At 46.8% G+C, this 26,843-nt stretch overlaps 1 protein-coding gene across 8 annotated transcripts in view; it reads left to right on the plus strand.

The window, feature by feature from the left end:
- The first annotated feature begins 6,997 nt into the window (after positions 1-6,997).
- The window catches only part of WIZ (WIZ zinc finger), a 167,804-nt gene continuing 147,958 nt past the window's right edge, over positions 6,998-26,843 (plus strand). For 2 of the 8 annotated variants that reach the window (XM_075902130.1, XM_075902129.1), the window contains exons 1-2: positions 7,152-7,395; positions 23,470-23,938. In XM_075902130.1, the coding sequence (XP_075758245.1) occupies positions 23,551-23,938 (388 nt within the window). In that variant the 5' untranslated portion in view covers positions 7,152-7,395; positions 23,470-23,550. Of the gene's footprint in view, positions 7,396-23,469; positions 23,939-26,843 lie in introns of those variants that run through there. The other 6 variants (XM_075902134.1, XM_075902136.1, XM_075902132.1 and 3 more) reach the window with 5 other exon arrangements.

Here is a 26,843-nt window from a genome sequence, read left to right on the forward strand (position 1 = left end):
ACAAAGACTGTCCCCCAAGACACTACTTTATATGCAGGTACAAACAAGTTACACATCACTCCTGACGTGTCAGGTTACTACTCTCTGATGCTACTTAGACGCTACCCATCCCCCTGTACCTTGTGGTTCGATCAGAACATTTCTATCCATAATGCTGTCATTGTAGACCCTTTCCTGAACCTGGGTTGGTAGCTGTGGAGCGTGTGGGTACCAAAGTATTTCTTAATTAGCTGGTGGTACCATCCTTTTGGAATGTACCTTTCAACTTATAACCAGTACCAATTACTCTTCTACCCCAGGCCTATTACCACTTACTGTTTTACACTCTCAGCCCTGTTCCTGCCAAGTTCTGTGAGCAGGGGCCACCTCTTGCTCACAGTTTTGCTTTGCTTTATATTAGCCAAGTTTTGTTCATTGTTAGCTAGGCCTCAAACCAGGCCTGTGCTACATGGACTTTGGTTACAGGCCCTCATCTTACTACATCCTCCAATTTGTCTAGGTCACTCTGGACCCTATCTCTACCCTCCAGTGTACCTACTTCTCCCCCTAGCTTAGTGTCATCTGCAAACTTGCTCGTACCCAAATCCAGCTCCTTCAGCCAGCAGGGGCTGTTATGCTTTTCCCGCCCACTCTGAGTAGCCATGTTGCTCTCCTAGTGCCAGCGAACTGTCTGCTCCCCAGCTCTGGGCATCCTTGCAGCCGGACTGGGGAGAACTTCTGCTAGGGAGCTGCCTCCCTCTCCTAGCTTCTCCGGACCCCTCTCAGAGTGCAGGTGGGAAGAGAGACAGATGGGGTTGAGTGCTAGGAGGGCAGGGGCCTGTACAAGGGTACAGAGGGGATGAAGGGTGGGCTCAGAAGAGGGAAATAAGTGGAGTGTGAACAGGGCAGGGTGGGTGTGCAGGGAGGCAAGTAGTGCTCAGGGGTCTCTCCCACCCTGGGACTCAAGGAGTCTCCTCTGAGGAACCAGCTGTGTTTCTGGAGTGCATTTTGAACCCCAGATGATCATAGATAGTCTGGGGCCGATGGGTCCCTGCTGTAGGCTGAACCCTGGGGAGCAATGTGGGGTTCCCCAAGGAGGATCTGGGGCTAGCTTCCAAAACTTTGCTCTGTTTCTTTTCAAAATGGCCACCACCTCCCACTGTAGTGAGACTGTCCTCATCTAAGATAGCCACCATTTCCCTACATCCTTTGCAGGAAGTGAAGAGGACACTCCTAGTGAACACGGACATTACCAGTGGGATGGAAGCCAGACTGCCATCAGCGGTGATGAGAGCAGGTGATTCTAGGGTCAGGATAAGGGCTTGATCTGATATGTGGGGAGAAAGGATTGTGAGGGTGGGGCAGAGCGTCAGACTGGGGCTATCAGAAAATGGTGCCAAAGAAAAGAACCTGGGAGCAGACAAGGCAGCTGTGGGGATAAGAAAAATGAAGTGGGAGGAATGAGATGATTATGAGACCAAGAGGACGGGATAAATTGGAATATTGAGGTAGGTCAGGACTGGAGAGATTCCAGCCTCAAGGGCTAGTGAATATATAATGGGAGCAGCCACAGGCTTTGTGCATGCATTTCAGATTGAATGTTCACCCTTCAGTGATTGTGGGGTAGGCTGCTTCCTGAAGGATAAAGAATCAGAAATCAGATCTAAATCTGTATTTATTAAACAGGCTGATTACATCCTGTACAAACCCAGACTGGCAGATGGGCCATGCCAAACTAAACAGACACTGGCAGCTGCAGGGTGGGGAAGAGGCAGAACACCCCCTACCTGCAGGATTACTAACAGGATGGCAGCAGGTGTCCTGGTACTTCCATGATTGATTGATTGAGGGCAGCAGGGTCTTATTTAGAGTCTGTTAGAAGTGAATCAGCTAAATGGAAAGGTAAGGGGGGGGGGGTGAGATGGACAGGACAGGGGAGTAGATGTAGGTATGGAGTAATGCTTGAGATGGAGAGACAAGGGGAGTAGGAACAAACAGCCAGTCTGAGCGAGGCAGAGAAAGTCTAGTCACAACTGTAGGATGCTCTCTGAGGGTAAGTCTACACAGCAGGGCTAAAGCTGAAATAAGTTATGCAACTTCAGCTACATTAGTTATGTAGCTTAAGTTGAAATAGCTTATTTTGGTGTTTGGTGCTGTCTACACAGCAGGAAATCCAAGGAAGAGCACTCTTCCTCTGACTTCCCTTACTCCTTGTAAAATGAGAATTACAGAAGTCAGAGTAAGAAGTCCTCCAGCTTGACATTATTTTGACATTGTCAGAATAACTGCTTGTAGTATAGATGTAGACTATGTTATTTTGGGATAACATCAGTTATTCTGAAATAACAGTGTGTGCAGATATACACTGAATGTCCAAAGTGCCAAAGGTCCTTGCACTGGCTACTTCTGCCCCAACTGGCTAGTGCTGAGCAGTAAAGGTGATGCTTACTGGATAACCAGTTAGCCAGTTACCCGTTCACATCCCTAATATATATCCACTGACTAGAGCCAGTTACCTTGTCATAGAAGCTAATCAAGGTGGTCAGGCATGACTTGCCCTTAGAGAATCTATGTTGACTATTCCTGATCGCTTTCCCCAGTTCCAAGAGCCTCATAATGGATTCCTTGAGGATACCCTCTATGATTTTTCTGGGGACTGAGGTGAGGCTCACTGGTCTATAGTTTCTTGGATTGCCCTTCTTCCCTTTTTAAAGATGGGCACTGCATTTATCTTTTCCCAATCATCTGTGATCTCTCCTGATCTCCACGATTTTTCAAAGATAATGGCCAAAAGCTCTACAATGATATTTGCCAACTCCCTCAGGACCCTTGGATGTATTAAATCTGGAACCATGGTTTTATGTATATCTAGCTTTTCTAAATGGTTCTTAACCTGTTCTTTCTCCACTGAGGGCTGCCCACCTCCTTAGTATCATAGAATCCTAGGTCTGGAAGAGACCTCAGGAGGTCAAGTCCAGCCCCCTGCCCAAAGCAGGAGTAACCCTAACTAAATCAACCCAGGCAGGGCTTTGTCAAGCCAGGACTTAAAAACCTCTAGGGATGGAGATTCCACCACTTCCCTAGGTAACCCATTTCAGTACTTCACCACCCTTTTAGTGAAATAGTTTTTCCTAATATCCAACCTAGATATTATCCTTCCCATACTGTGCTGCCTAGTGCAGTAGTCTGGGAGATGACCTTGTCTGTGAAGACAGGCAAGAAAAGCATTGAGTACATCAACTTTTCCCACATCATCTGTCAGAGGGTTACCGCCCTCATCCAGTAAGGGTCCCACACCTTCACTGATAACCCTCTTTTTGCTAACATGCCTGTAGAAACCTTTCTTGTTACCTTCACCTCCCTTTGCTAGCTGCAATTTCAATTGCACTTTTGCCTTCCTTGCTCCCCTGCATTCTGGAGCAATATATTTATACTCCTCCCTAGTCACCTGTCCAAGTTTCCACTTCTTGTAAACTTCCTTTGTGTGTTTTAAGCTTACCATGGATTTCTCTGGTAAGCCACCTTGGTTGCCTACCATATTTGCTTTTCTTACTGCACATTGGGATTGTTTGTTCCTGTGCCTTCAATAAGGCTTCTTGAAAACACAGCCAGCTTTCCTATAGAGAGAAAATATCTAACAATGCTATTTGTGCATTACTAGGTGAAAATGTTAGTACTCTCAGTAATAATGGAAAAAAGAAAATAGTATTCAATAAATATTTCTGTTCAGTAGTTGGGGAAAAACAGATGACATAATTTCATCCTGTGGTGAAAATCACATTCTTTCCATTCCACTACTATTGCCAGAGGATGTTAAACAGAATCTCATATCAGACATTTTTAAAATCAGCAGGTCCAGAGAACTGGCATCCAAGAGTTTTAAAAGATTTGTCTAATAAGCTCACTGGCCCATTAACATTAATTTTGAATGTTTTACAATGTTGGAGAAATTCCAGAAAACAGGAAAAAAGCTAATGCTGTATCAGTTTTTAAAAATGCTTGGGATCTAGGATCCCCCGTGAACAGAGGCTACTGTTGTAGAGCAGCCTTTGTCTTCAGGGTGCTTGGCCTGCCATGGACAGAGGCTACTTTGCTGTGATTCCCCCACCCAACCCTCACTGCTGCCTTTTAAGCTGGCTCCACCCCAGCACCAGCTCCTGCTCCCCCCCGCCCCCCCTGATAGTGGCAGCAAGGGGGGGGAAATGCGTGTAGTTGAGAAGATTAACTGATAAGTCTAGGCTAATCAGTTAATCATATAGTCGACTACACGTTGACATCCATAGTAACTGATACAACTTAGTATGGATTTATGAAAAATAGATCCTGCCAACCTGATTTTATAACTTTTTGATGAGATTACAAGTTTGGTTGATAAAAGTAATAGTGTTGATAAATTATACTTAGTCAAATGCCTTACAGAAGATTTGGTGTCACACATTTGGATTAAAATACAAGAATATAAAATTAACATGGCACACATTAAATTGATTAAAATTGATTAATGGATTGGTCTCAACATGTAATTGTAAATTAGAAATTATCAATTGGGTGCATTACTGGTAGGGTCATATGGGGATTGGTTCTTTGTCTTATGGTATTTAAATTTTTTATCAATTACCTAGAAGAAAACATATAATCATCACTGATAAAATTTGCAGATGACATAAAAATTTAGGGAGTAGCAAATAAGGAAGAGGACAGGTCACTGATTCAATATGATACAGATCACTTGATAAACTGGGCATAAGCAAACTATGAGTTTTAATATGGCTAAACTTAAATGTAAATTAAGAATAAAGAACATAAGCTATTCTTACAAGATGGGCGGGGGGGGGGGGGGGGGGGTTCTGTCTTGGGAAGAAGGGACCCTGAGAGAAGTTTGGGTGTTGTGGTGGATAATCCGGTGAACATGAGCTCCCAATGTGACCCAGTGGCTAAATGAGCTTATACAATCCTGTGATGCACAAACAGAAGAATCTCAAGTAGGACTAGACAGTTGGTACTGGTGTGACCATTGCTGGAATCCTGTCTCCAGTTCTGGTGTCTAAGATTCAAGGATGTTGATAAATTGGAGACAGATTGGAGAGGAGCCACAAGAATGAAGTAAAGGATTAGAAAACATGCCTTAGGGTAATAGACCTCAATTTATTTAGTTTAACAAAGAAGAGGTAAAGGGAGGATTTAAGTACCTAAATGGGTAAGAACTTTTTAAACTAGCAGGCTACGTCTACACTGGCATGATTTTCCGAAAATGCTTTTCACGGAAAAGTTTTCCGTTAAAAGCATTTTCCGAAAAATCACGTCTAGATTGGCAGGATGCTTTTCCACAAAAGCACTTTTTGCAGAAAAGCGTCCGTGACCAATCTAGACACGGTTTTCCGCAAAAAAGCCCCAATCGCCATTTTCATGATCGGGGCTTTTTTGCGGAAAACGCTACTTTGCTGTCTACACTGGCCCTTTTGCACAAAAGTCTTTCGGAAAAAGACTTTTGCCTGAACGGGAGCAGCATAGTATTTCCAGAAAAGCACTGATGATTTTACAGGAGATTGTCAGTGCTTTTCCGGGAATTCAAGCGGCCAGTGTAGACAGCTGGCAAGTTTTTCCGCAAAATCAAATGATTTTGCAGAAAAACTTTCCAGTCTAGACACAGCCACAGAGAAAGAGATAACATGATCCAATGGCTGGAAGTTGAAATTCAAATTGAAAATAAAGTGTAAATTTTTAACAGTAAGGGTAATTTACCGCTGGAAAAAATTGCTAACGGTGATCACTGACAATTTTGAAATCAAAACGGGATAATTTTCTAAAAAAACCATGCTGTAGGAATTGTTTTAGGGATCTTCAATATTCTGTGTTATACCGGAGGTCAGATTAGAGGATCATACTGGTCCCCTTTTGTTTTAGAATTATTATGAAGTGTGCAATATAATTAATATAATCCCATCTCGACATTAGTGGATTCTTGATCACATGACCACACTAGTGCTCCATTACCTGGTTCCTGTTTGTGGTTTCTAACACTTCACGTTGTCAGGCTGACAGAGTGTTCCTTCTTTCAGCAGAATTCTGAGTCTCTTTAACAAGAAATTAAGGATGTAAAATCCTGATTAACCAGTTAACTGGCTAAATGTTAGGTTAACCTAACATTTAACCAGTTAACCAACTAAGCAGGATCCCAGGCAGGAGAATGCTCCAGCCTGGCTTGAGCAGGGGCTCCCACTCCCAGCAGGGCTGACTGCTGGCCTTTGGCTACAGGCTGGCTGCTTGTGCAGGGCTGACATCAGGGGACAGAGCCGCGCACTGCGGGCGGGGCCTGTTCCTGGGGAACCAGTTAACTATTACCCAGTAAGCATCAGCTGGTAAGGGTGATGTTTACTGGGAAATCTGTTAACTGGTTACCTGTTCACGTTCTTACAAGACAGGGGTCAGCAACCTATGGCTCTTGGACCATGCATTTCCCCAGCACCGCTTACTAGTAATTTTTTTAGCAGGCTGGCCAGCAGCCTAGCTCAGTCCCGGCCTGCACCTACCCCTGCTGCGGTTCTACATTGAAAGGATATTAGGAGGCAGACGGGTAGGCAGCCTGGCTCATGCTGGGTCTGGGTGCTCAGACCCCTCCCCCCAGACAGGGGCTGCCCGGTGACTACAGAACAGTCTGCTACCCAGTAAGAATTCATGAGAGTAATTGACTAGTCAGTTAACCGATATTTAACATCCCTGTAGGGACCCCAAAGCAGGATTCGCAGGGCTGACAGACTTTCTCAGGACCAAGCTGAAACTTTTGGGGCCAAAGCCTTAGCACCACTGCCTATGGCTGAAGACAGCCCCGGGGGAGGGGAGGAGGTGCAAGGCGTCCACGTCTTCTAGAGCCTCCCAGTCAAACGCGGAATTGGCCTCCCCTGCCTCTTCTAAGATGGCGGCACTGAGCAGTCGTCGCACCCCGATGGCGCATACACCTGCGCCACGACCATGGGGCGTGGCACCCCAAGAGGGTGCAGGCTGTGATATCATGCTGCGGGTGACGTAATCCAGCCGTGCCGCTGGGAGGAATCCACCCATGGCCTTGGCAAATGCCTCTCTCAACATGGCAGCCGCCAGGCCCGGTACTTGCCTCCCCTGCCTCTCCCAAGATGTCGCCGGCTGCAATGTCGCGCGCTCTGTGACGCGCTCCGGGCCGCCGAGGGAAGAGGGGCGGGGGAGCGGCCGAAGCGGCTCAGGCAGCGGCAGCAGCGGGACTGGCCGGGCCCCCGGAGGGGGGGGGGGGATTTAAAGGGACCATGTCCCCGGCGCTGCTGCTGCTGCGGAGGCCGGAGCCGGGCAGGAGGCGGCGGGGGCGGCGGCTGCAGCCGGGCCGCTGAGGAGCCCTGCGGGCCCGGCCCCCTGGGCTCCCGGGAGGCGGGGACGGCGCGTGACCGGGTGAGTGCCCGCGGGGAGCCTGGCCGGCCGGGAGACAAAGCGGAGCCGCGACAGGGACTCGGCACCCGTCCCGGCCTTGCGGGGAAGGCGGTGCGGAGCCCGGGGAGCGGCCCCGTCCGGGGTGCTGAAACCTGGCAGTGTGGGCGGGGACAGGGGCCCAGGCGGCCGGGCTGTCGAGGGGCGGGGGTAGGGCCCAGGCGGCCGGGGTGGGGACAGGGGCCCAGGCGGCGGGGCGGGGAGCGAGGGGAGATGCTGGGGGCCAGGTGTCCGGGGCGCAGAACAGCGGGTGCTGCGAGCAGGGACCCAGGTGTAAGTCGAGAGGTGTAAGAAAGGAGTCTGGGGGCCAGGGGAGATGAGAGAGGGGGGCAGGGACCAGGTGTCTGGTGAGGGGTCCAGGTGTCGGGTGGGAAGGGGAGATGCCAGGGATAAGGTACCCAGGTGTCTGGTGAGGGCAGCAAGGAGGGATGCTCGGGGTCCAGGTGTCGGGTGGGAAGGGGAGATGCCAGGGATAAGGTACCCAGGTGTCTGGTGAGGGTAGTTCTGGGTTTGGGGTCGCAGGTGTTCGAGGTAGGGAAAGGGGACAGTGAGGCAGGGAGGGGAACAAAGGAGGATGTGGAAGGGACAGTGGAGTGAATGCTATGGGGTGAAGTCCCACATGCCTGGAGGCTTGTGTCAGGGGCAAGGATGGAGGATGGCCTAGGCCTGGGAGCCCAGTGTCAGGGATTGCTGAGGTGACTGGGAACCAGGTTTCCCTTAGGAGGGTAGGTAGAACGGGGAATTGGTAGGTGTTCTGCAGTCGATGGTGCCCAGTAGTTGGGAAAATTATGGTGCTCCACAGAGTGAAGAAGCAGCAAGGCTGGTGCCCAGATATGAAGCAAGGAATGCTGCAGTGATAGAAGACAGGCACAGGAGTGAGGGGTAGACTGCTGAGCCAGGGAGGCTGGTACCTGGGAATGGATGCCAGGCATGCTGTGGTGCCAGAAGACAGGTTGGGGGCAGATTTCTGGGGTAGGAAGGGTAAGGAATAGTGGGCTGATACCACTCCAGGAAAGGAAACAAGAGGGAAGCTGATGTAAGCGCTCTCTTCCTGAGGAAGGGAGGCATGGGAGAGAGCCTCCCCTGACACCTATTATGAGCTGTCTAGGGCAGGGTTTGTTTGCCTTGTTACTTGTCCATATGGCTCCTTGTTTGGGCATCCTAGACCTTAACATAATGCCAAAAAGGATGAATATCACCCTACCAGGCAGCAAGTGCTTGGCATAAGGAGGGCTCTGGGATGTGATGGCTTGATACTGACAGGCCTAGCCCATACTTGGATTTTCTCTCTTGAGTTTTCTTCCATTGCTGCTACTGGTTCAACTCCACCAGTGGAAGCATTAGCATGGATACTGTGCCAGCAGCTGTTGGCATTCTAAACATAGCATAATCTAGAGCTGTACTGAGTAGGGTGCTTGAAATGCTGGGGGCTGTCATGACTGCATGCAGTAATGCTCCCAGTTCCTATGGATGGAGCACAGCTGTTGGTAACAAGGGTGAGAATTTAAAGGTGAGCCAAGACAGTTCCAAATCATTTGGCATTAGGTGCAGACCCCTTAAAGTAACACACCAGTGATGGGAGGAGAGAATCTCCCTGTTCAAGTTCTCATGCCTGTCACCATGCTGACTGAACTAGGGATGTGAATGACTAGTCGACTAGTCACTTGCCCCCCACCTTGCTACCTCTCTCAGAAAGAGGCAGCAATGGGGGACGGGGAGAGGAAAGGGTGCTTCAAAGTGGCAGTGCCGTGTGGAGCCCAGGGCCAGACCCCGGGCTCCATGCAGTGTTGCCGCTTTGAAACGCCGCAGGGAGCACAGGGCTGGTGGGGGACCGCTTGAGTCCCCCCTGCTGGCCCCATGCTCCCTGCAGCACTTTTGTCTTTGAAGTGTAGCAACAGCCCGGGGCTGTTGCTACACTTCAAAGGCGGAGGCGCCCTTACCAACTAATCCAATAGTTGATGCAAATTGCATCAACTATTTGATTAGCCAATTAATTTAAATTTAACATCCTTAGTCTGAACATCTTCCAGAAGGCACTAAGTGACAGACTTATCTGTTGGAAGCTTCTTCCTAGCCAGTGACTGGTTGGGTCATATCAGGCTTGCTGATGCAGCCTGTTATAAAGCAGCTTTCAGGGTTGCTGATGGTGCCTGAATGATTAAGTAGGGATGCTGATGTTGGGGATGAGTTGAGAGGGAGGCTGGTAATGCCCAAAAACTGAAGGCTTCTTGTGATGTAGTCAGGGGAAGTGATGAGGATCCTGGCAGGCTTGGTCAAAGAGGGCAACAGTTGGATGTACTTTTAAGGATGTGATGCTAGCAGGGTCCCATGGAGGGAGGTGGCCTCTCTGGTGTTGACAGGAATGCAGTGGGCATGCTCATCATCCTGAGAGGATGAAATAGCTGAATTATTTTGCTTTGTGCAGCCCTCTCCCCCTCATGAGTATAGGAATCTTCATTGTAGTTTGTTATGCAGCCTCCAAACGTGTTAGTTTTCTGCAAGCCTTGGATTTCTGTGTTGAGAGCCAGCAACTGCTTTGGCTGGAATTGGTGGGCTGGCAGAGAGGGAGAAGCTGGAGGGCTTTGGCAGCTGGTACGAGACAGTTGCAGGTTTTGGCATAGAAGGTCATGTTGGGTTTTAGTCCCAGATGTATTTCCTTTTTCTGGGTAACTTGACACTTGGCGGGGAAAAAGGGACAAATTCCTGCTTCTTCACCCCAGTAACTCTTGTCAGCCATTATTTGTCCCAGTGCCTGGCACTGCATGTGGCACTGACAATTGGCATGTTTGGATGTTTCTGCTAAGCTGATCAGCAGTGAAATAATTTGACAGAGTGTAGGAGTTTAAGTAGCAGAGTATAGCCCAATATAGTGAATAGGCCAATTCATTTACCCAGTATCCCTCCAGAGCAATTGTTTCAGGCTGTCTGCAGACTTGGGCATTGCTTATGCTTGGGATGTGTTATGAAGGCTTGGGATGTGTTATGAAGGCTTGGAACCAGAAGGGCTGGAATATTTTTTTATCTGGAGATTGAGGAGAAACTGACTGTAATTACGTAGCAACTTTAAAAAATAGTCTTCTGTTGTGCAGAAATGTTCATGGCCATGGAACCATAGAACCCTCTGGATAGTGGGAAGGTAATGTTGGCATCCTGAGAGGGACAGAGGTGCTTTGGGGGTAACTTTCACAGATAATGTTGTTGAAGTCCCTGAATACTTCTATCTCTGCTTATCCTACTGTAGCATGAAATCTTGAGAGAAGAAATCGCTCCCTGCCAAATTCTTCAGTAAGTTCATTGTCATGGAAGACCTCTGGAGCCAAATTCCCCAAGATCTTTGCACCAAAGAAGCTCAGATAATCCAAATATCAGCAAAGCCACTTACAGCTAAATGCTCAATGTTAGATTAGCCAGCCTGCCTAGCCTCAGTACTTGGATTGTAAGCAAAAGAGAAGAACTGTATCCTTTGGGGGTACATCCCTCTCCAGTTCCAGCTTTGGGGAGTGAAAAGCCTCTTGTCTGCTAAATTCTCTCATTAGTGTGATTTCCGAGAAAGTTTCATGCCATTTAGGGGGTAGGGGAGATGTCTTGCTGCTCATTTGATGTTTCTCTGCGGAAGGAAGTCTTATGGGATCCTGTCTGACTTGACTTTAGCCCCTGATGTGGCTTTGCCATTAAGGGGAGTGGGGAATTGTATTAGGAGCTTCCCAAGTTCCCTGAATTCTCATTAGGTTTGATTCCAGAATAATTTCTCTTATTTTCAACCTCCCTTCATTGACTCATCAATGGCTGCTTTGCATGTAATGTTACATTGCACAGGTTAAGTAATCCAGCTGATGCAAAAGTTAGAGTTCATTGACATTTAAATTGGCATGGGTCTGTGCCCACCTCTCTTATTAAAGGCTATTTTAAACTGTTTGGTGGTGTTAAGTCTGTACCAGGTTGTCACTTGTTCCCAGTATGGAGTGTGTCTTTGGGAAGAAGTGTGTCTAAGAGAAATTCATGAGCCCCTTGATGATCATGCAGCATCTCTATAGCAACTACAGCAAATCTTTCATGGCAGAGTAACATCAGGAAAGTGTTTGTGCCTATTTGTCCTAATTAAAAATAAGTTTAGCACCCTGTCTCCTGCTCCCCTTCCATGTCCAGCTGCTACCTCTTTCCTCCTGCTTTCTTCCATAGACTTTTCTTTCCACCTGGCAGCTTTGGATCTGGTGGTGACTTGCATGTCAGACCTGCTGTTGGCTCTGGGAGCAACCCTTATGCTGATTGTAGGCCATGTCTACACTACAACGCCTATGTTAGCTATGGTTGTAGGACCCTAGTGTAGACACAGCATAAATTGAGAGAAATCCTGTTCCTGGTACATACACTCTGATTCTTTGAACATTAGCTGCATTGACAGGAGTGCTGTTCTCTCAAAATCACTGCACTATTGTTTTTATTGGCATAGCTAAGTTAGGGATCTCATTTTTTTTCTACCTCTCCTACCCCATCATAGCTATCCCAGTTTAAGTTTTAAGTACCTGAGATGGCAGCATCAGTGTCCTGTGTTCTTATGTGCATAGGCCCTCAGAAAAGAACCTGGGTGCCTGAAGAAGCAATTGGAAAGACCTTAGTTCCATGTGACCTCTTGGCTCTCTGGACCAGCAGTATGTGCCTAGTGGATTCCACCATAGAGTATGCAGGGTGGGCAGCATGGGTGAAAAACTTTTCAGATGCGTAAAGGTGCATCTGTAACATTCCACTTACTAAGGTCTGGCATGGAAAAGCCATGTTTGGCTTTTAGGAAAGGAGGTGACTGTCCATACTTAATCATTTCATTGTGGGCATCCCACATGTCCAAGGCCCCTGCCAGCAGGGCATGAATCTTAACATCATTGCCCCGGGCCCTTGGGTTGTCTGCCAATGGTGACTTAACCATTTTAGCATTAAAATTCTCCCAGTTCTGAAGGTGAACGTGGCTGGAAAGAGGGTCCTGATGCTACCATTTGGCAAGAGGTGTTTTGTTGCAAATCTGGGACAAATGTACATCTGTTTGCATGGCTGGGGTGGGCTCTGTCTTGGCAAAAAGGGAAGATAGAAACATTTTTAAATGAAAGCATAGAATTTTCAAAATGCTACAAAAATTGAGTGGTGGCCCTGCAATTGAGGGGTGAGAGACCCCTTGATTCTTAGTTAGGCAAATGTGAGCTTAGAGGATTGTGTTGTATGTTTATGAACTTTCTCATGCAGATTTTCTGGGGAGCTGGTTAGATACTGAATTTTAAAGAGGTGTGGAGGTCACCATATCAACTTCCCACTCCTCATGATACAATTTAAAAACAACTGTAAAGGTGTTTGAGAAGGAAAAATAGTGACTCTCTATAGACACTGGTTTACAAGGAGAGTTTTTGACAAGACCAAGAGGGGAGGAAAATATTTATTTCCAACTAAACAATTATTTCTTGATTAAATGCTAGTTTCTGTGTTCTCCAGAGACCAAATATGGAAAACTTCAGGACAAGCATAGAATTTGTGCAGAGATGGATGAATTAAATAAGAGGTCATGTCTGAAATTGTTTTGCAGCCTTTACAGTAGCAGGAGTTCACCAGAAAGGGATATGTAAGAGACTGGAATGGGAAGACCCATTGCACTCCCAATTTGGCCATCTAGAAACCCAGACTCAAATTCTGTTACCAAGATAGCCCTGTTGATTTTTATGTAGCCATAGTCCTAGAGTGGCTTGGGCTTATCTATGTCCATGGGTGGTTTTTTGTTGTTGTTTGTTTGGGGTTTTTTGGCACTGATACTGCTATCCCAACACAAGTCACACTGGTGCAGTTTGTCTGCGCAGCAGGTTTGCACTAGCACAGCTCTCACTAAGTAGCTACCCTACTGGAAAATCCTGAATGTGAACATGCCCTTGGTTTCCTCCTCCTTTCAGAGGAAACATTTGTTTGGGTTCTTTATGGCTTTTGTGTCACTTGAGTGGATGAAACACGAACAAATTGGGGAGTGTAGACTGGACCTCTTTGGTAGCAGTCCTGTGTTCCCTGTATGCTGTGTGCTTGTACAGCTGCACAGCAGAAGTTCAGATGCCACCCAGCTGATTTGCAGACTGCCCACAACTGGGTTTTTGTTTCTCCTGGTTGTGTACATTTGCACATGTCTCGGTGCACACAAAAAGCTTTATTCCACACATCTGGGAAAAATTAGAGGGAAAATTGGGTAGCACCCCAGCTAAATTTGTCCCATGGCTCTGCACCATATAGAATTGAACATTGACCGGTTGACTTGGAGCAGTAGCACCAGGGAAAGGTTAGGTCTAAACACAGAGGCTACATCTACACTACACGTTTTTGCGGCAAAACATATTAGCATAAGTTGCGACATCATTAGCATATCTTCTGCCGTTCCTTTTTGCGCAAGGGGTTTTTGCGCCAAAATGGAAATGGGTACACTGCTTCTTTTTGTGCAAAAACCCCTTGTGCAAAAAGAAATGGCAGAGAATAGGCTAATGATATTGTGACTTATGCTAATGAATCCTTCATTAGCATATTTTCTGCCACAAAGGGTGTGTCTAGACTACATGGCTGTGTCAACAGAGCCATGTAAAGTAGTTTACGTGACATAGTCAATGAAGCGGGGATTTAAATAATCCCCGCTTCATTTAAAATAAATATGGCCGCCGCGCTGTGCTGACAGTCAGCTGATCCAGCAGTCTGGCTGTCTAGACGCGGCACGGTCGATAAGGAAAGCCTTTGTTGACCGTTCCGGTAAACGAGGCATACTGGAGCGGTTGACAAAGGCTTCCCTTGTCGACCGCGTCTAGACTGCTGTGCTATGCCTGATCAGCTGATTGTCGGCACAGCACGGCAGCCATTTTTATTTTAAATGACTGTCGAGTAAACTACTTTAAATGGCTCCAACGATGGAGCCATGTAATCTAGACACGCCCAAAAACTCTGTGTAGACAAAACCACACTTGCCGCAGTACAACCAGGACCTGACAAACAACGGCGAAATCTACTCACCAGCCCCGCACTGCTCATGCGCAAGACCTGCATTGCGCATGTGCACGCATCCGGTGAACGGCGTGACCAGCTGAAATCTACTCGCCCATGGCGAGTAGATTCAGTGATTTGTTGAGCCCTGAGTATAACTGAAGGTGTGATGCTTGACAGGTGCAATTCTGTGTTTGTGGAAGCTCTTCATGTTTGTCTCTTAATTGACATAAATTAAAATGATAGGAGAGCTATACAGCTGGTGCCTCTGCTGTGTCAAGGAGCTTTGGGTTCATTTGGTTACTTGGGAAGGGAGTACAAGAGGGATTTTGCCATGTAGCAGTGTCACATACTCTCTATTGTTCAACTGACTGATGTGATGTCCGTCGATCATTGCTATGAAATAAAATGAAGTAGCTATTTACAAGTGTATCCCTCTGCCCTTTGAGGAAATACTAACAGAGAACATGATTGCAGTACAAAAGTGAAAATAATTGTTTTCTGAACTTGAAACTACAGTAACTAGTATTTGTTTTCTGGGAAGTTTCAGGACATAAATCATTGTGGACGCAGTTTCTCTGTCTGATCAGTGATTGGTGCATACAATCCTTTCACCCCAAATTTTCACCCCAAATCCTTGGCTTTTATTAAGTGTAAAGCACATATCTCAAATTGTTTAAGCCCCTCAGATATCTGAGATGGTGTTGAGTGGCCAGTAGCAGGTTTCCAGGGGCCAGCCTTTCTCTTAGCCACTGAAGAGGTGGATGTTGAACCCCTAATTTGTCAAAATTCCTTCAGAACAACATCAAATTGCACATACAAACGAATCTCTAACTCAACCAGCAAGCCACTGCTGTCGTCTCTGTCCCTTAGCATCTGCGTGGGGAGGAGACTGTTTTCCTCTGTATACCACGGGATTGGCAGGACTTCTGCAGGTCTTTTTCTTCAGCATGCTGAAAGCAGAGAAAGTGGTGTGTGGGGTGTGCATTGCCAAGCTCCACTGCACAGTGGGTTGCTCAGGGAAAATCCAGTGTACATTGGGAGTAGTTGTCAACGAAACTGGGCAGGTCTATAGGCCATTTTCTCCTAATCAGATTCATAATCTTGGCTCCCGATGTCTATAATTTAAGACCCCTCTGATGTATAATGCTGCAAGTGCATCTTGCCTACTTGCCACCCGTGTCAGAAAATATACTCTGCTATGTCTATTTCATTGTAAGACTCTTGGAAAACCCTCCTACACATTTATATGCTCTAGTGCTATCCAGGATTTCTGATTCAGAAACACAAGATTAGGGCCACTACAGGGATGCCAAATCATTTTGTAAGCTAATGACACTGATGCTCATGTCCTGAATGTTCTTCCAGGAGCTAATTTACCACTGGGCTGCTTAGGGTCAGGAAAACTGTTGACTTGCACATGAAGTGGCCAGGTATCATATATAGGCTTAGAAAAGAACATGTGCCCTGCCTGTGATCCTGCTGCACAAACTAGAACTGGAGCTGTCAAGTTGTTGGTGAGCTCAAATACAGTTTCAGTGACAAAGGAATGGGAAGATACCAGCAAAAAAAAAATCTTATGTTGTCCTAAGTTCCAGAAAGAACAGGGCAGCAGAAATTCACTGATAGATTTTAAGGCTAGAAGGAATCACAATGACTACCCAGTCTCACTTCTTGCATAACACAGGCTAGAGAATCCCACCTACTAATTTCTATATCAAGGCCATAACTTCTTTTTGACAGAGTGTACATATTAGAAGGAGACATCGAGTCTTGATTTAGAGACTGTAAGTGGTAGATTATCCATTACAAGTCCTAGATCAGTTATGGCAAGGATTAATTGCCCTTTGTTGTTTCTTTAAGTGCTTTATTTTTCAGTCTAACTTCAGCTTTTCTGTCTTTGAGAAATTAAAGAGCCCCCAGCTAGTAGACATCTCCCCTGTGGGTACAATCGACTATGCTCGATTTACCTTTTAACCTTCAGGACAAGCTGGTGTCCTGAGTAAATTTCCTAGACTTGCTGGCCTGTTTGGTTTGTTGTTTAACCACTTCCTTGTTCTGGGTTTTTCACTTTCTTAACATGCTGTTTGTATGAGCGCAGGGATTCTCAGGCTTTCTGTAGAGTGGGCACTCCTTAACAAGAGTGCTGGGGATGTATCTCAGTCAGGTGTACCAGGAGGCAAATGGATGGTCTGGCTCAGCACCACAAACAAGCCCATTCATGTTCTCACAACATCTGAATAGCAATTCCAGAACCCCTGTTTTCTGGTTCTCTTGGTAGCACTGGTTGTGTCCACACACTTGCTAGGGAAATAAAATCTTTGGTAAACATAACATTTAACTAGTTAACAGCTTAAAAAAGGGGCAGGTGGGCTGGAGCGCTCCTGCCCACGGTGCGCTGCTTCAGCCGGTCTGGCCTGCTGTGGATGAGGCCTGCTGCCGATTAACTGTAACCAGTAAGCATCACCCAGTAAGGGTGATGTTACCAGTTAACCATTCACATCCCTAAAACTTGCCCTCTCCTGCTGCTCAGGATCTTTGCTGCGGACCACATTCCCAACCACTTTTCCTCTGTGCGTGTGGCACTGATAGAAGGTTATATGTGACTTCCCACAGAAAACAAACTAGCCCTTCCCAAGAAGGAAGGAAACCCACAAGAACTCGCACAGATCCTAGTTATAAACTGAAATTAAAATTGCCCTAACACACATTTTCTCATAACGGGATGTGTGTACATCATGATAGCATGTTTAGTTGATCTCTCTTTTTAATCAGTGCTATTGCAGTTCATTGTTTGTAAAGCACTTTGAAAATTAGGCTGGTTTTATTATGCTCTTTGAGTTAACATCACCATGGAGAATATTTTTAGGGTTGTCTAGAATCTGGGTAATGAAACTTTTTTACATTTTTGGTACAGCCCAATCTCTAGGGGTATGTCTACACTACAGCACTAATTCGAACTAACTTAGTTCGAACTAGTTAATTCGAACTAAGCTAATTCAAATTAGCGCATCTAGACTTAAAAACTAGTTCGAATTAGCGTTTTGCTAATTCGAACTAGTATGTCCACACTGAGTGGACCCTGAACTGAGGTTAAGGCTGGCCGGAAGCAGTGCTGGCAGGGCATCAGATTAGGACTTAAGAGTGTGGAGCTGCTGCCGAGGCTAGCCGAGGGCTGTGCTTAAAGGGACCCGACCCCCACCGCGGACAGACAGTTCTCAGGGGTTCCCTGCCTGCAAAGCAGTCCTGGCTTGGAGTGCCCTGAGTGCCAGCACTCGGCCATCAGCCTTGCTGCACTTGCTGCAGGCTGCCATCCGGAGGGGGGGTCAATCAAGGGGCTTCAGGAGAGCTTCCACTCCGAGAAGCCCACAGAGCCACCCCAGTCCTCCCCATCAGGGGCTCATACCCCAGTCCTCCCTCACCTCCTTCCACTGACCCCTCCCTAGCCCCCCTTCCTGATGTACAAAATAAAGGACACGTGTGTTCAAAAATAGAAACTCTCTTTATTGAACAAAACTTGGGGAGACTGGGAAAAGGAGGTGAGAGAGGGTGGGAGAGGGGAGGGCAACTAAAATGATCAGGGGTATGGAACAGGTCCCATATGAATAGAGGCTAAAGAGACTGGGAGTTCTCAGCTTAGAAAAGAGGAGACTGAGGGGGGGATATGATAGAGGTCTATAAAAGCATGAGTGGTGTGGCGAGGGTGCATAAAGAAAAGTTCTTCATTAGTTCCCATAATAGAAGGACTAGAGGACACCAAATGAAATGAATGGGTAGCAGGCTTAAAAACAGAAAGTTGTTCTTCACAAAGCAAATAGTCAACCTGTGGAACTCCTTGCTGCAGGAGGCTGCGAAGGCTACAACTAGAACAGAGTTTAAAGAGAAGTTAGATCAAGTCATGGAGGTTGGGTCCATTGAGTGCTATTAGCCAGGGGATAGAAATGGTGTCCCTAGCCTCTGTTTGTGGAAGGCTGGAGATGGATGGCACGAGACAAATGGCTTGGTCATTGTTTCAGTCCATTCCCTCCAGGGTCCCTAGTGTTGGTCACTGTCGGCAGACAGGCTATTGGGCTAGATGGACCTTTGGTCTGACCCAGTACGGACATTCTAAGCTCAGGGTTGGGGGTCTCAGTGGACCACCTTGATTTTCATGCAAACCTGCTCCCGGGTGGCCAGGCTGGCAGCTATCCTGCCCTAGACGGCCACTTTCCTGTGCCTAGTGCGGAGGTCGTGGTTGAGGTCCACGATGTCCCCACGAGATCAGGCGGACACCCGCCTCTTGCGGACCCGGGCAGGCTCCTGGGAGCCGCCAGCCTGGTCCTGGGAAGAGGTGGAGGGCTGGGTGGCGGCGGGTGGCTGGCTCGAGCCGTGCCAGGTGCAGGGTCTGCTGGCTGGGTGCTGGCAGGCTTGCACCTGGCATAGGCGCCGTAGCCAGCCTGTGCCCCTTTAAGGGCTCCGGGGCTGGGGGGGGGAGGGGCAGACGAGTTTCCCTGGTGGTGCCCAGAGTGGCCACCAGGGAAATCTGGGGAGGGCTAGCCTCCCACTAGTTCGAATTAAGGGGCTACACAGCTCTTAATTCGAACTAGGCGTTAGTCTTCGTAAAATGAGGTTTACCTAGTTCGAATTAAGCGCTCCGCTAGTTCGAATTAAGTTCGAACTGGCGGAGCGCTAGTGTAGCACCTATCAAAGTTAATTCGAACTAACCTCTGTTAGTTTGAATTAACTTTGTAGTGTAGACATACCCTAGGAAACCTCTTCTGTAGTCAGAGCTGTAAGAGTTCTTGATGTGTAGCCATGTTGGCCACAGGGTAGTGATAATAGGTGGGCGAGATAATATCTTTCCTTGGAGCAGCTTCTTTCTTTGATAGTTGTTCTATTTCAGCAAAAAACCCAGAGGTAGGTCCAACGAAAGGTATTGCCTCACCTACCTTGTCTGTCTAGAGGTCTGAAGAGATGTGCTAGAAATTAGAACTTGAAAACCTTACCTCTTGTTTAAGCTATATGGCTTTTTGTGGCTCTGTGGTGCCATGCACACAGCATGGAGCAAAGGTGCTGGATCGCTGGCTAGTGTGGAACATGGCGTGGCACAATGGGTCAATTAATTAGGTCTCTAGGCAAGGGGTTTGTTTGCTTTTCTTTTCAGAGGCATTGAGTGTTCTCCACTCCAGGTGAAATTGATGGGAGCTGCAGGGACTCTGCATTAAGAGGTTCTTGTCACATACCCTGAACTAGAGGATGTTCTGTATTTATTGTGGTGTCCTTATTTGTGAAACTGGAGTAACTGAAGTGCTGGGGATCCTTGGGTGGAAGGTGCTTGAGAAGCATGAGTCACCCTTCTCTCTCTACTGCACTTTTATAAATACAGCCACTCCCCAACTTATGAACACACCGACTTATGACCATCTGTACTTACGACCATCCTTCCATTAACCCCATTATAATATTTTTGAGTTGAGAACCATGTACGTCAAGTTTTTCGAACAGCGTGTGCAACACGTTTAGGAGTATTTTCAATTTATGATCAAATTGAGTTACGACCAGGTGTTCAGAATGTAACCCGTTTGTAAGCTGGAGACTGCCTGTAGTGACAAGAACTGCTGGTTGCACAGAAATTAGCACTCTAGTCTTCATATGGCAGCCCAATGTCCAGTGTGAAGACTGTTCTCTCCCTCTGTTGGGCTGACAGGTGCTAGAGATGGAAGGCATGATCCCTTGGCAGAGGGGGTGGGGTACATATGTTGTGTCACCTGGCAGTGGCCTCCTCTTACCATTCAAGTGAATCCTTGGTGTTCATGTCCTGTCCTTCAGGGGCAGAGTGTGGGCACTGCCATGTGAGACCCTGAGGACTGGGCTTCAGGGCTCCAGTGAGTGAGAAGGTCCCTTGTGTGTCAGTCTTTGAAGTACTAGGACATGCACAAATCCAGACTGACCTCCCCCTGGGGTTCACAGTATGTGGTGATATGTATGTTCCCGAGGGCCTGGTACAGAGTCTGAAGCACTGAAAATGTGCAGCTCCATCTAGACTTGACTGGCAAGAGCCCAATGGAATCTTAAACATAGGGAAAATACTTCAACAGGTCATTACTGCCAGTATTTCCAGTTTAGTGCTGCACTAGCACACTGTGCATGGGCTCCTAATGGAGTCCAGGAACCTTCTCTGGGTGTCTTGACTCTGGGTGGAATGAGCCTTGCTGCTAAAGACCGCTCTTGGCAAGCAAAGCCAGCTGGTAGAAAAAGGGCAAACATATTGGAAGCCATTTTTTGTATCTTGCTGAGGGTGAAGCTAGACTAGGCAGGAGGAGTGGTTAATCAGACCTGGAGCCTTGCCTCCATGACAGCATTGATTGGGCTCTTCTACTGGAATGCCCTCCGTGTCTGAATGCCTGGTTCTGCGAGTGCTGTAGTACATGAAGACCAAGGATGCAAGAACCAGAAGAGCTGAGACTTAAATAAACACAAGGCATCTCTGTTGTTGGGTGGCTGTCTTCCCCCAGTGTAGGGAAGGAGGGAGCATTCCTCAGTGTGAGTCCTCTCCAGAAAGCTGTGAAAGATACACATGCATGTGTTATTGTTGTGCTAGTATGTGGTTGGTTGGTTGGTTCAGGATTTTTATCCTCCCCTTTTGTAGCTTTTGTATAGCAGCTGGCACATTAGTGTGCAAGGGACAGAGAATCCTAGGGAAACAAGCCAGATCCCATTATATGTTTGTTCAGTTTGATTTCCTCAGCTCCCCACATCCATAGCTCACAGGACTGACGCTTCTTTACATTATTTGACACTTGGTCTCTGCTCATTCCTGGCTCTCAGCTTTGATGGAGACTCTGTCTCCTACCACTTCTTCTAGGGCTCCAGTGCTTTCATGGTTCAGAACTTTTTTTATGTAAATAGCTCCAGGCCATTGTTCCTTGTATGATAATAGCCTCTTAGGAGATGGTGAATAATTCCCTCCCTTCATTTACATTGGTACCTTGAAGGTATTATAGACTTGTGTCTTTCTTTGACTACATAAATTTAGCTCCCTTGTTCCCTCTACTCATGCCTATTCTCTAGCCCTCTGGCACATTTGGTCTCTGTCACTTGTGCTCTCTCTAGCATTCTTTCTGGCTTGTGGAATCATGGTTGTTTGAAGCATAGCCATATGAGAGTTATATATGGCAACCGTATCTCCTCCTCGTTTATGTATGTGATTTCCCCCCTTATATGCAGTAACAACTTTGCCTACAGCACACCATGACAGTAGAGGTGGTGGATGTGATTCTGGGAGCCGTGGTTGTCACTGCTTTTCCCTGAGTGTAGCTCAGGGTCTCTTCATACCCGCTCTGAATGTTTTGTTCATTTTACTGGTAATCAGAGTTGGTTATACAATAACTTTATCTCCAGGGTGATTGATTTGGCTTGGGATCAGTAATCCTCTTCACTACTTCAATATGGATGTCCTCTCATATTGTTTCATGTTGTCGTTGTCTGCACTCTGATCATCAAGGTGGTAAGCCACCCAAGGACCACCCCCCAATAGCAAGTGATGCTAAAAGTGCTTTCTTGTACCTGTGGCTGACCAGGAAGGTGAGTTTCATTGGGACAGATACAAACATAGGCATGGTTATGAATTGAAGGAAAGATCTTGTCACTCCCACTGGTTCAACATATAGTTCCCATTCTGCTAAGCAACACAGGAACCACCAGGAAGGCTGTGGCACTCGAACAGTCAGGACGGATGATGCTCAAGGGAACTGGGGAACACGAACATTCTCAGTAGCTGGTCCATAGCTAGGGAACTTTCTCTCTGTGAGAGATTAGAACAGTCCTCAACAAGTTGCCATCTAGCAAACCTCTTACCCCAGGGGTACACAGAACTTCTGCTGCTGTGCCTGCTTAGGGAGAACTAATCTGTTGATGTGGTGCACCTTTCACCAGCATGAAATGCTATTAAATTGTAACTGCAGGTATTAGTAGCCTCCAGTGATATAAAGGGTGGGAGTGTAGAACATAAAAATACCGGAACCTGTAACAGATGTAGTTATATGGGCTATAGAAAGTTTTGTGCTTTACGTTTTTAGGAGAGTTTACATGCATTGGGTAAACACTAAACAAGAAACTTGAAGATAGCAAATCCTCAGAGGATAACAATGAGTTATAGGAAGTGTGGTGGAAATGAAGAGCAACAATATGTAAAGGAAATGTGCAGTGTTAGCCTGTGAGGGAGGGTCGGGGGAGAACGCATAGTGGGGACCAGTGGAACACACCTGCTCTGCATTACAGCTCATGATAAACACGAGTCGTGTGTATACATACATGTGTCTGTCTGTCACATCAGCAGTGGGTAGCTTGTATCTTCCCCTTTGTCTCCTCCAGCAAAGAGGACCAAGGTGTAGGCAAGATACAGAGGTACAGATATCAGACAATTTCCCAGTCTCTATGTTGGCCATCTGGAGATTTCTTCCACGTCTCTTGTACTGACCTGCCCTTCTCACTCATTAGCCTTTCTTTTCCTTGCTCTGTGTTAACCCTGAGGTCAGGGAATGATGTAGAATCTTGGTAAGCAGGTCAGTCTCTAACAGAGTCCTGTGGTGCTTTGGGCCACTAGTGTGCTGCACTGTTCTTCGCTTCCCCAGCCCTTCTGCATCTTACAATGCTCCTAGGCTCAACAAGCTCTTGAGATAGAAGCATCCATGCTCCAGCGTGGTGCTAGGGAGTACTGTGCTGCCGGAGATGCCACGTTCACAGCTGGAAATGTAAAACAAAGATCCTGACCAGTTGCCTTCTGAAATCTCAGAACACTTAGGGCATGGAGCCAAGAGTCCTGGTTAAATCCCAAATATGGGATGTAGCTGGGTATAGATATTTTCACCTCACGACTGAAACTGCTGCTTTGCCCCACTTGAAGCCAGTCATGTAGACTGTAAAGATGGTGTGCTGAAAGGCACAGTAAGATTCTTTGTCACTATATGATGTTCCAGGTCATGCTCTCGAGCCTGAAGAGAGCCAGGGAAAGTGGAAAAATGTCTCTGCAATTGAAAAATCCTCATCACTTTCTTTTTCTTTTTCTTTTTTAAGACTTTTCTGGCTACAGTTGCCTGTGAATCTGAAGTCCTGATGTTTGTGTTTTCCTGAGTGACACAACAGAATCTGCAAGGAATGGAGAAAGCTGTCTCTACTTCTTCATCGGAGCAACAGAGAGCACATCGGTGTGATGGAGGCAAAGCCGTGTTAATGACATTGGAGTCAAACAAAGAAGATTTTGATGTCCTTGAGTGCCCCCAAGGTGAACAGAGAATAGCTGCCTTTGTTAAAGATGCAAAAATGCCTCTGGAGAGTGCAGCTCTATTGGGAACATCGGTGGAAGGGGGGATAGATCTCAAGGAAGCTGCCTTCTGTGCTTCCGAACACATGGCAGCCAGGAGCAGAGAGGGGAAAGGGAATTCAGGTGCTGATGACATGTACAGCCAGAGGAAGGATCCCACTTTTTTCTTGCCTCTAACCCGCCAGGAGCCAGATGTTGCTTTGGAAGCAAACAATGTGGCAGGTAAGTTCCACACCCTAAAGAGATGGGTGGGACTCAGATACCATTGGCCAGTCAGATCCTCCTTCCCGGGGTCTAGAACGGAGGCCAAAAACCTAGATTGCTGCAGTGTTTAATTTTCATTTAAAAAATGCCCTTGGAATTTTGGTGGTGGTGGTAGCTTTCTAAATGTCAGCACAGCAGCAAGTCTTCCTGAGTCTGCAGACTGCTGCTCATTTTTAGAGTGAGTTGAGGAGACCCTACTTAGTGCAGCTGCTGCTAGTCAGGGCACTGCAGGCTGCAGATTAGAATCCCTGCCACTTTGCTTTGCTGCTGCTCTGTGCAGTATGAGAGCCAGACACAGGTCATGTATGCAGAAGAGGAGGGAGGAGTCTATCAGGAAGCTGTGGGGGAAGTCGAGAGAGTTCCAGCAGGGGAGGCATTCCGATTTATCAAGTATCTGAGCCAGAGTTGCTTAGAAATGAAGCAAAGTCCAGAGACAGCCTCCTTTTCCTCTCCTACTGCCACATCCATTCTGAGAATCTGATGGTTGTGTGTGTGGGAGGAAGGAATATGAGCTTCTCACCTGGCTTGGACCATGTTGGGAAGGGACCTCCTCATTTTTCGTTTTGGCCTCTGGCCAGCTGATGTGTTTTTGACAGTGGACTGTCCCTGGTGATCACCCTGCCTACAGTGGCCATGTTAGTGCCTTAGTGTTACCAGGAGCAGCACGCCCAGTTGATGAAAGCTCCTAGGCATTAGGCCTTTCACTGCTGTTTTCCCTTCTCCCCCATCTCTCCTAGGTTCAATTTCTCCAGAGTCCAGCAACTAGTGGGGTTTACACTGAGCTCTCCTATTTGTAGCTAGGCTGTAGATGCGAGTGCAGCACTGGGCTTCCTTCCTTCCTTGGTGACTAGCTCCAAGATCTTTCCCCTTTGAAGCTGAGTGTTTTGGAAGGGGGAGGGGAGCATGATGACCACACAGCCAAGCTGAATAGGTTTTAGGTTTTCTCAGCTCATGTATTTGTTCAGGCAGCCAGAAGAGAGTCCAAATGTAACATGCTAATTGGCCATTTAGCAACATGGTCATGATCTTCAATTCAGCACCACAGACAGGGAAATAAAATCCAGTGGCACAGTCATGAGCTGAGAGCTCTTGGGAGTTTTGCTTGCCACAGACAAGACTAGCTGCTCGATGTATGACTGTTAGACTTGTCAACCCCATTAATTGGTGCCAGTTGTATGTTGAAATGCTTGTGGCACTTAGCCCCGCTGTCTAGATGTAGCCATTTTGGGATACTGGAAGTATCCCAAAATAGCAATTCTGTGTCTTTAAACATGCCCTTTATTTCAAAATAATAGGTGCGCAGTTCCAGCATCCCTGTAACCCTTGTTCCACGAGGGTTAAGGGACTTGTCAAAATAGTGGTTTATGTCAAAAAAGTGCCAAATTTCAAAATAAGCTGCGTAGTTTGCATAGCACAAATTGCGTAGCTTATTTCAAGGTAAGGGTGATGTTTGCTTAGTGTAGTAAACCTTCTATGCAGGAGGTATCTTTAATTGCAGTGTTTCTGTATAAATCATGTGCTAACAATCCTGAACTGGGAGACCTAATCAGGTTCTTTGCACATCTGTGAATTGCTCTACCTCCCACTGGTTCTCCTTACCTGATTCCAGAACTGGGAGGATAGGCTCCTTTGCCAGCAGGAGGCACTACGAACCTCCGAGAACTTGGAGTGATTTTCTTCCTTTAAATGGAGTTCACAGGCACAACATATTCTGTTGGTTTCAGTCTCCTTGTCACTGTGAAAAGCTGTATGTTCTGGGAACCTGTGGCTTGCCAATTCTCTTTGGGCACTGTGTGATGCCCTCTCACTGTTCAGTTTTGCCTCTCCGATTGCCTGTTTCTATATTAACAACTAAGGAGAGAAGTTCTCTACCTGGGAAAAGGTTCATAGCTAATCATCTGGCCTGGATGTGTGTTATCAAAGAGGTTTCATTCCCTGCCCACCACAATTGACACAGCTCCATTCTTTCCTGGCACAGAAGTTAAGCTTACTGGTCTGTAGTTTCCTGGGTGGTTCTTATTTCCCTTTTTATAGATGGGCACTATATTTGCACTTTTCCAGTCTGGAATCTCCCCTGTCTTCCATGACTTTTCAAATATGGTAGCTAAAGGCTCAGATGCATCCTAGAATACTCAAGGAGCTAAAAGAGGAGGTATTTCATCAGGCCCTGGTGACTTGCAGACATCTAATTTTTCTAAGTGATTTTTAACTTGTTCATTGTTTTTTATTTTATCTTCTAAACCTACCCCCTTCCCACTAGCATTCACTATGTTGAGCATTCCTTCATCATCAGACTTCTTGGTGAAGACCAAAACAGAAGTCATTAAGCACCTCTGCCATTTCCAGGTTTCCTGTTACTGTTTCTCCTTCCTCACTTAGCATGGGGCCTACCCTGTCTGTTACCTGCACCAATTTCTCTATTCCTTCCACACTTTAGGGGTGCATACCTTTACCCAGTTCCTAGGGCTCGAGGTGCAACCCTGTTAATTTAAACACCCACCCTTACCCAATTCCTATGGCTCAGGGCGTAACTTCCAGCAGATTCAGTGGTAAAAGATCCTGCAAAAGAGCCTTACACAGTAATATTTTTATTCTTTATTTATTTACAATTCCCAAGCAAGCAAAATACGCATGCTAAGCATACAGCGTCATGCTCACCAATCCTGATAAAAGCAGGCAGACTTCCCCTGTTGGCCCGGCAAGGTCAGTCTCTCAGGATCTTAGCTGCTGCATGTCACAGTCATGCAGAGGAGGCTGTGTCTTGGAGGTGAATTCTTTCAAGTCTTGCTTGCTTGCTTGCTTGTCATCTTCTTGGACCCCAGTTTATATAGTCCTGCTTAGCTATACCTTAACCCAGTGGTCT

This window comes from Pelodiscus sinensis, chromosome 19 (assembly GCF_049634645.1).
Source record: "Pelodiscus sinensis isolate JC-2024 chromosome 19, ASM4963464v1, whole genome shotgun sequence".
Classification (NCBI taxonomy): domain Eukaryota; kingdom Metazoa; phylum Chordata; order Testudines; family Trionychidae; genus Pelodiscus; species Pelodiscus sinensis.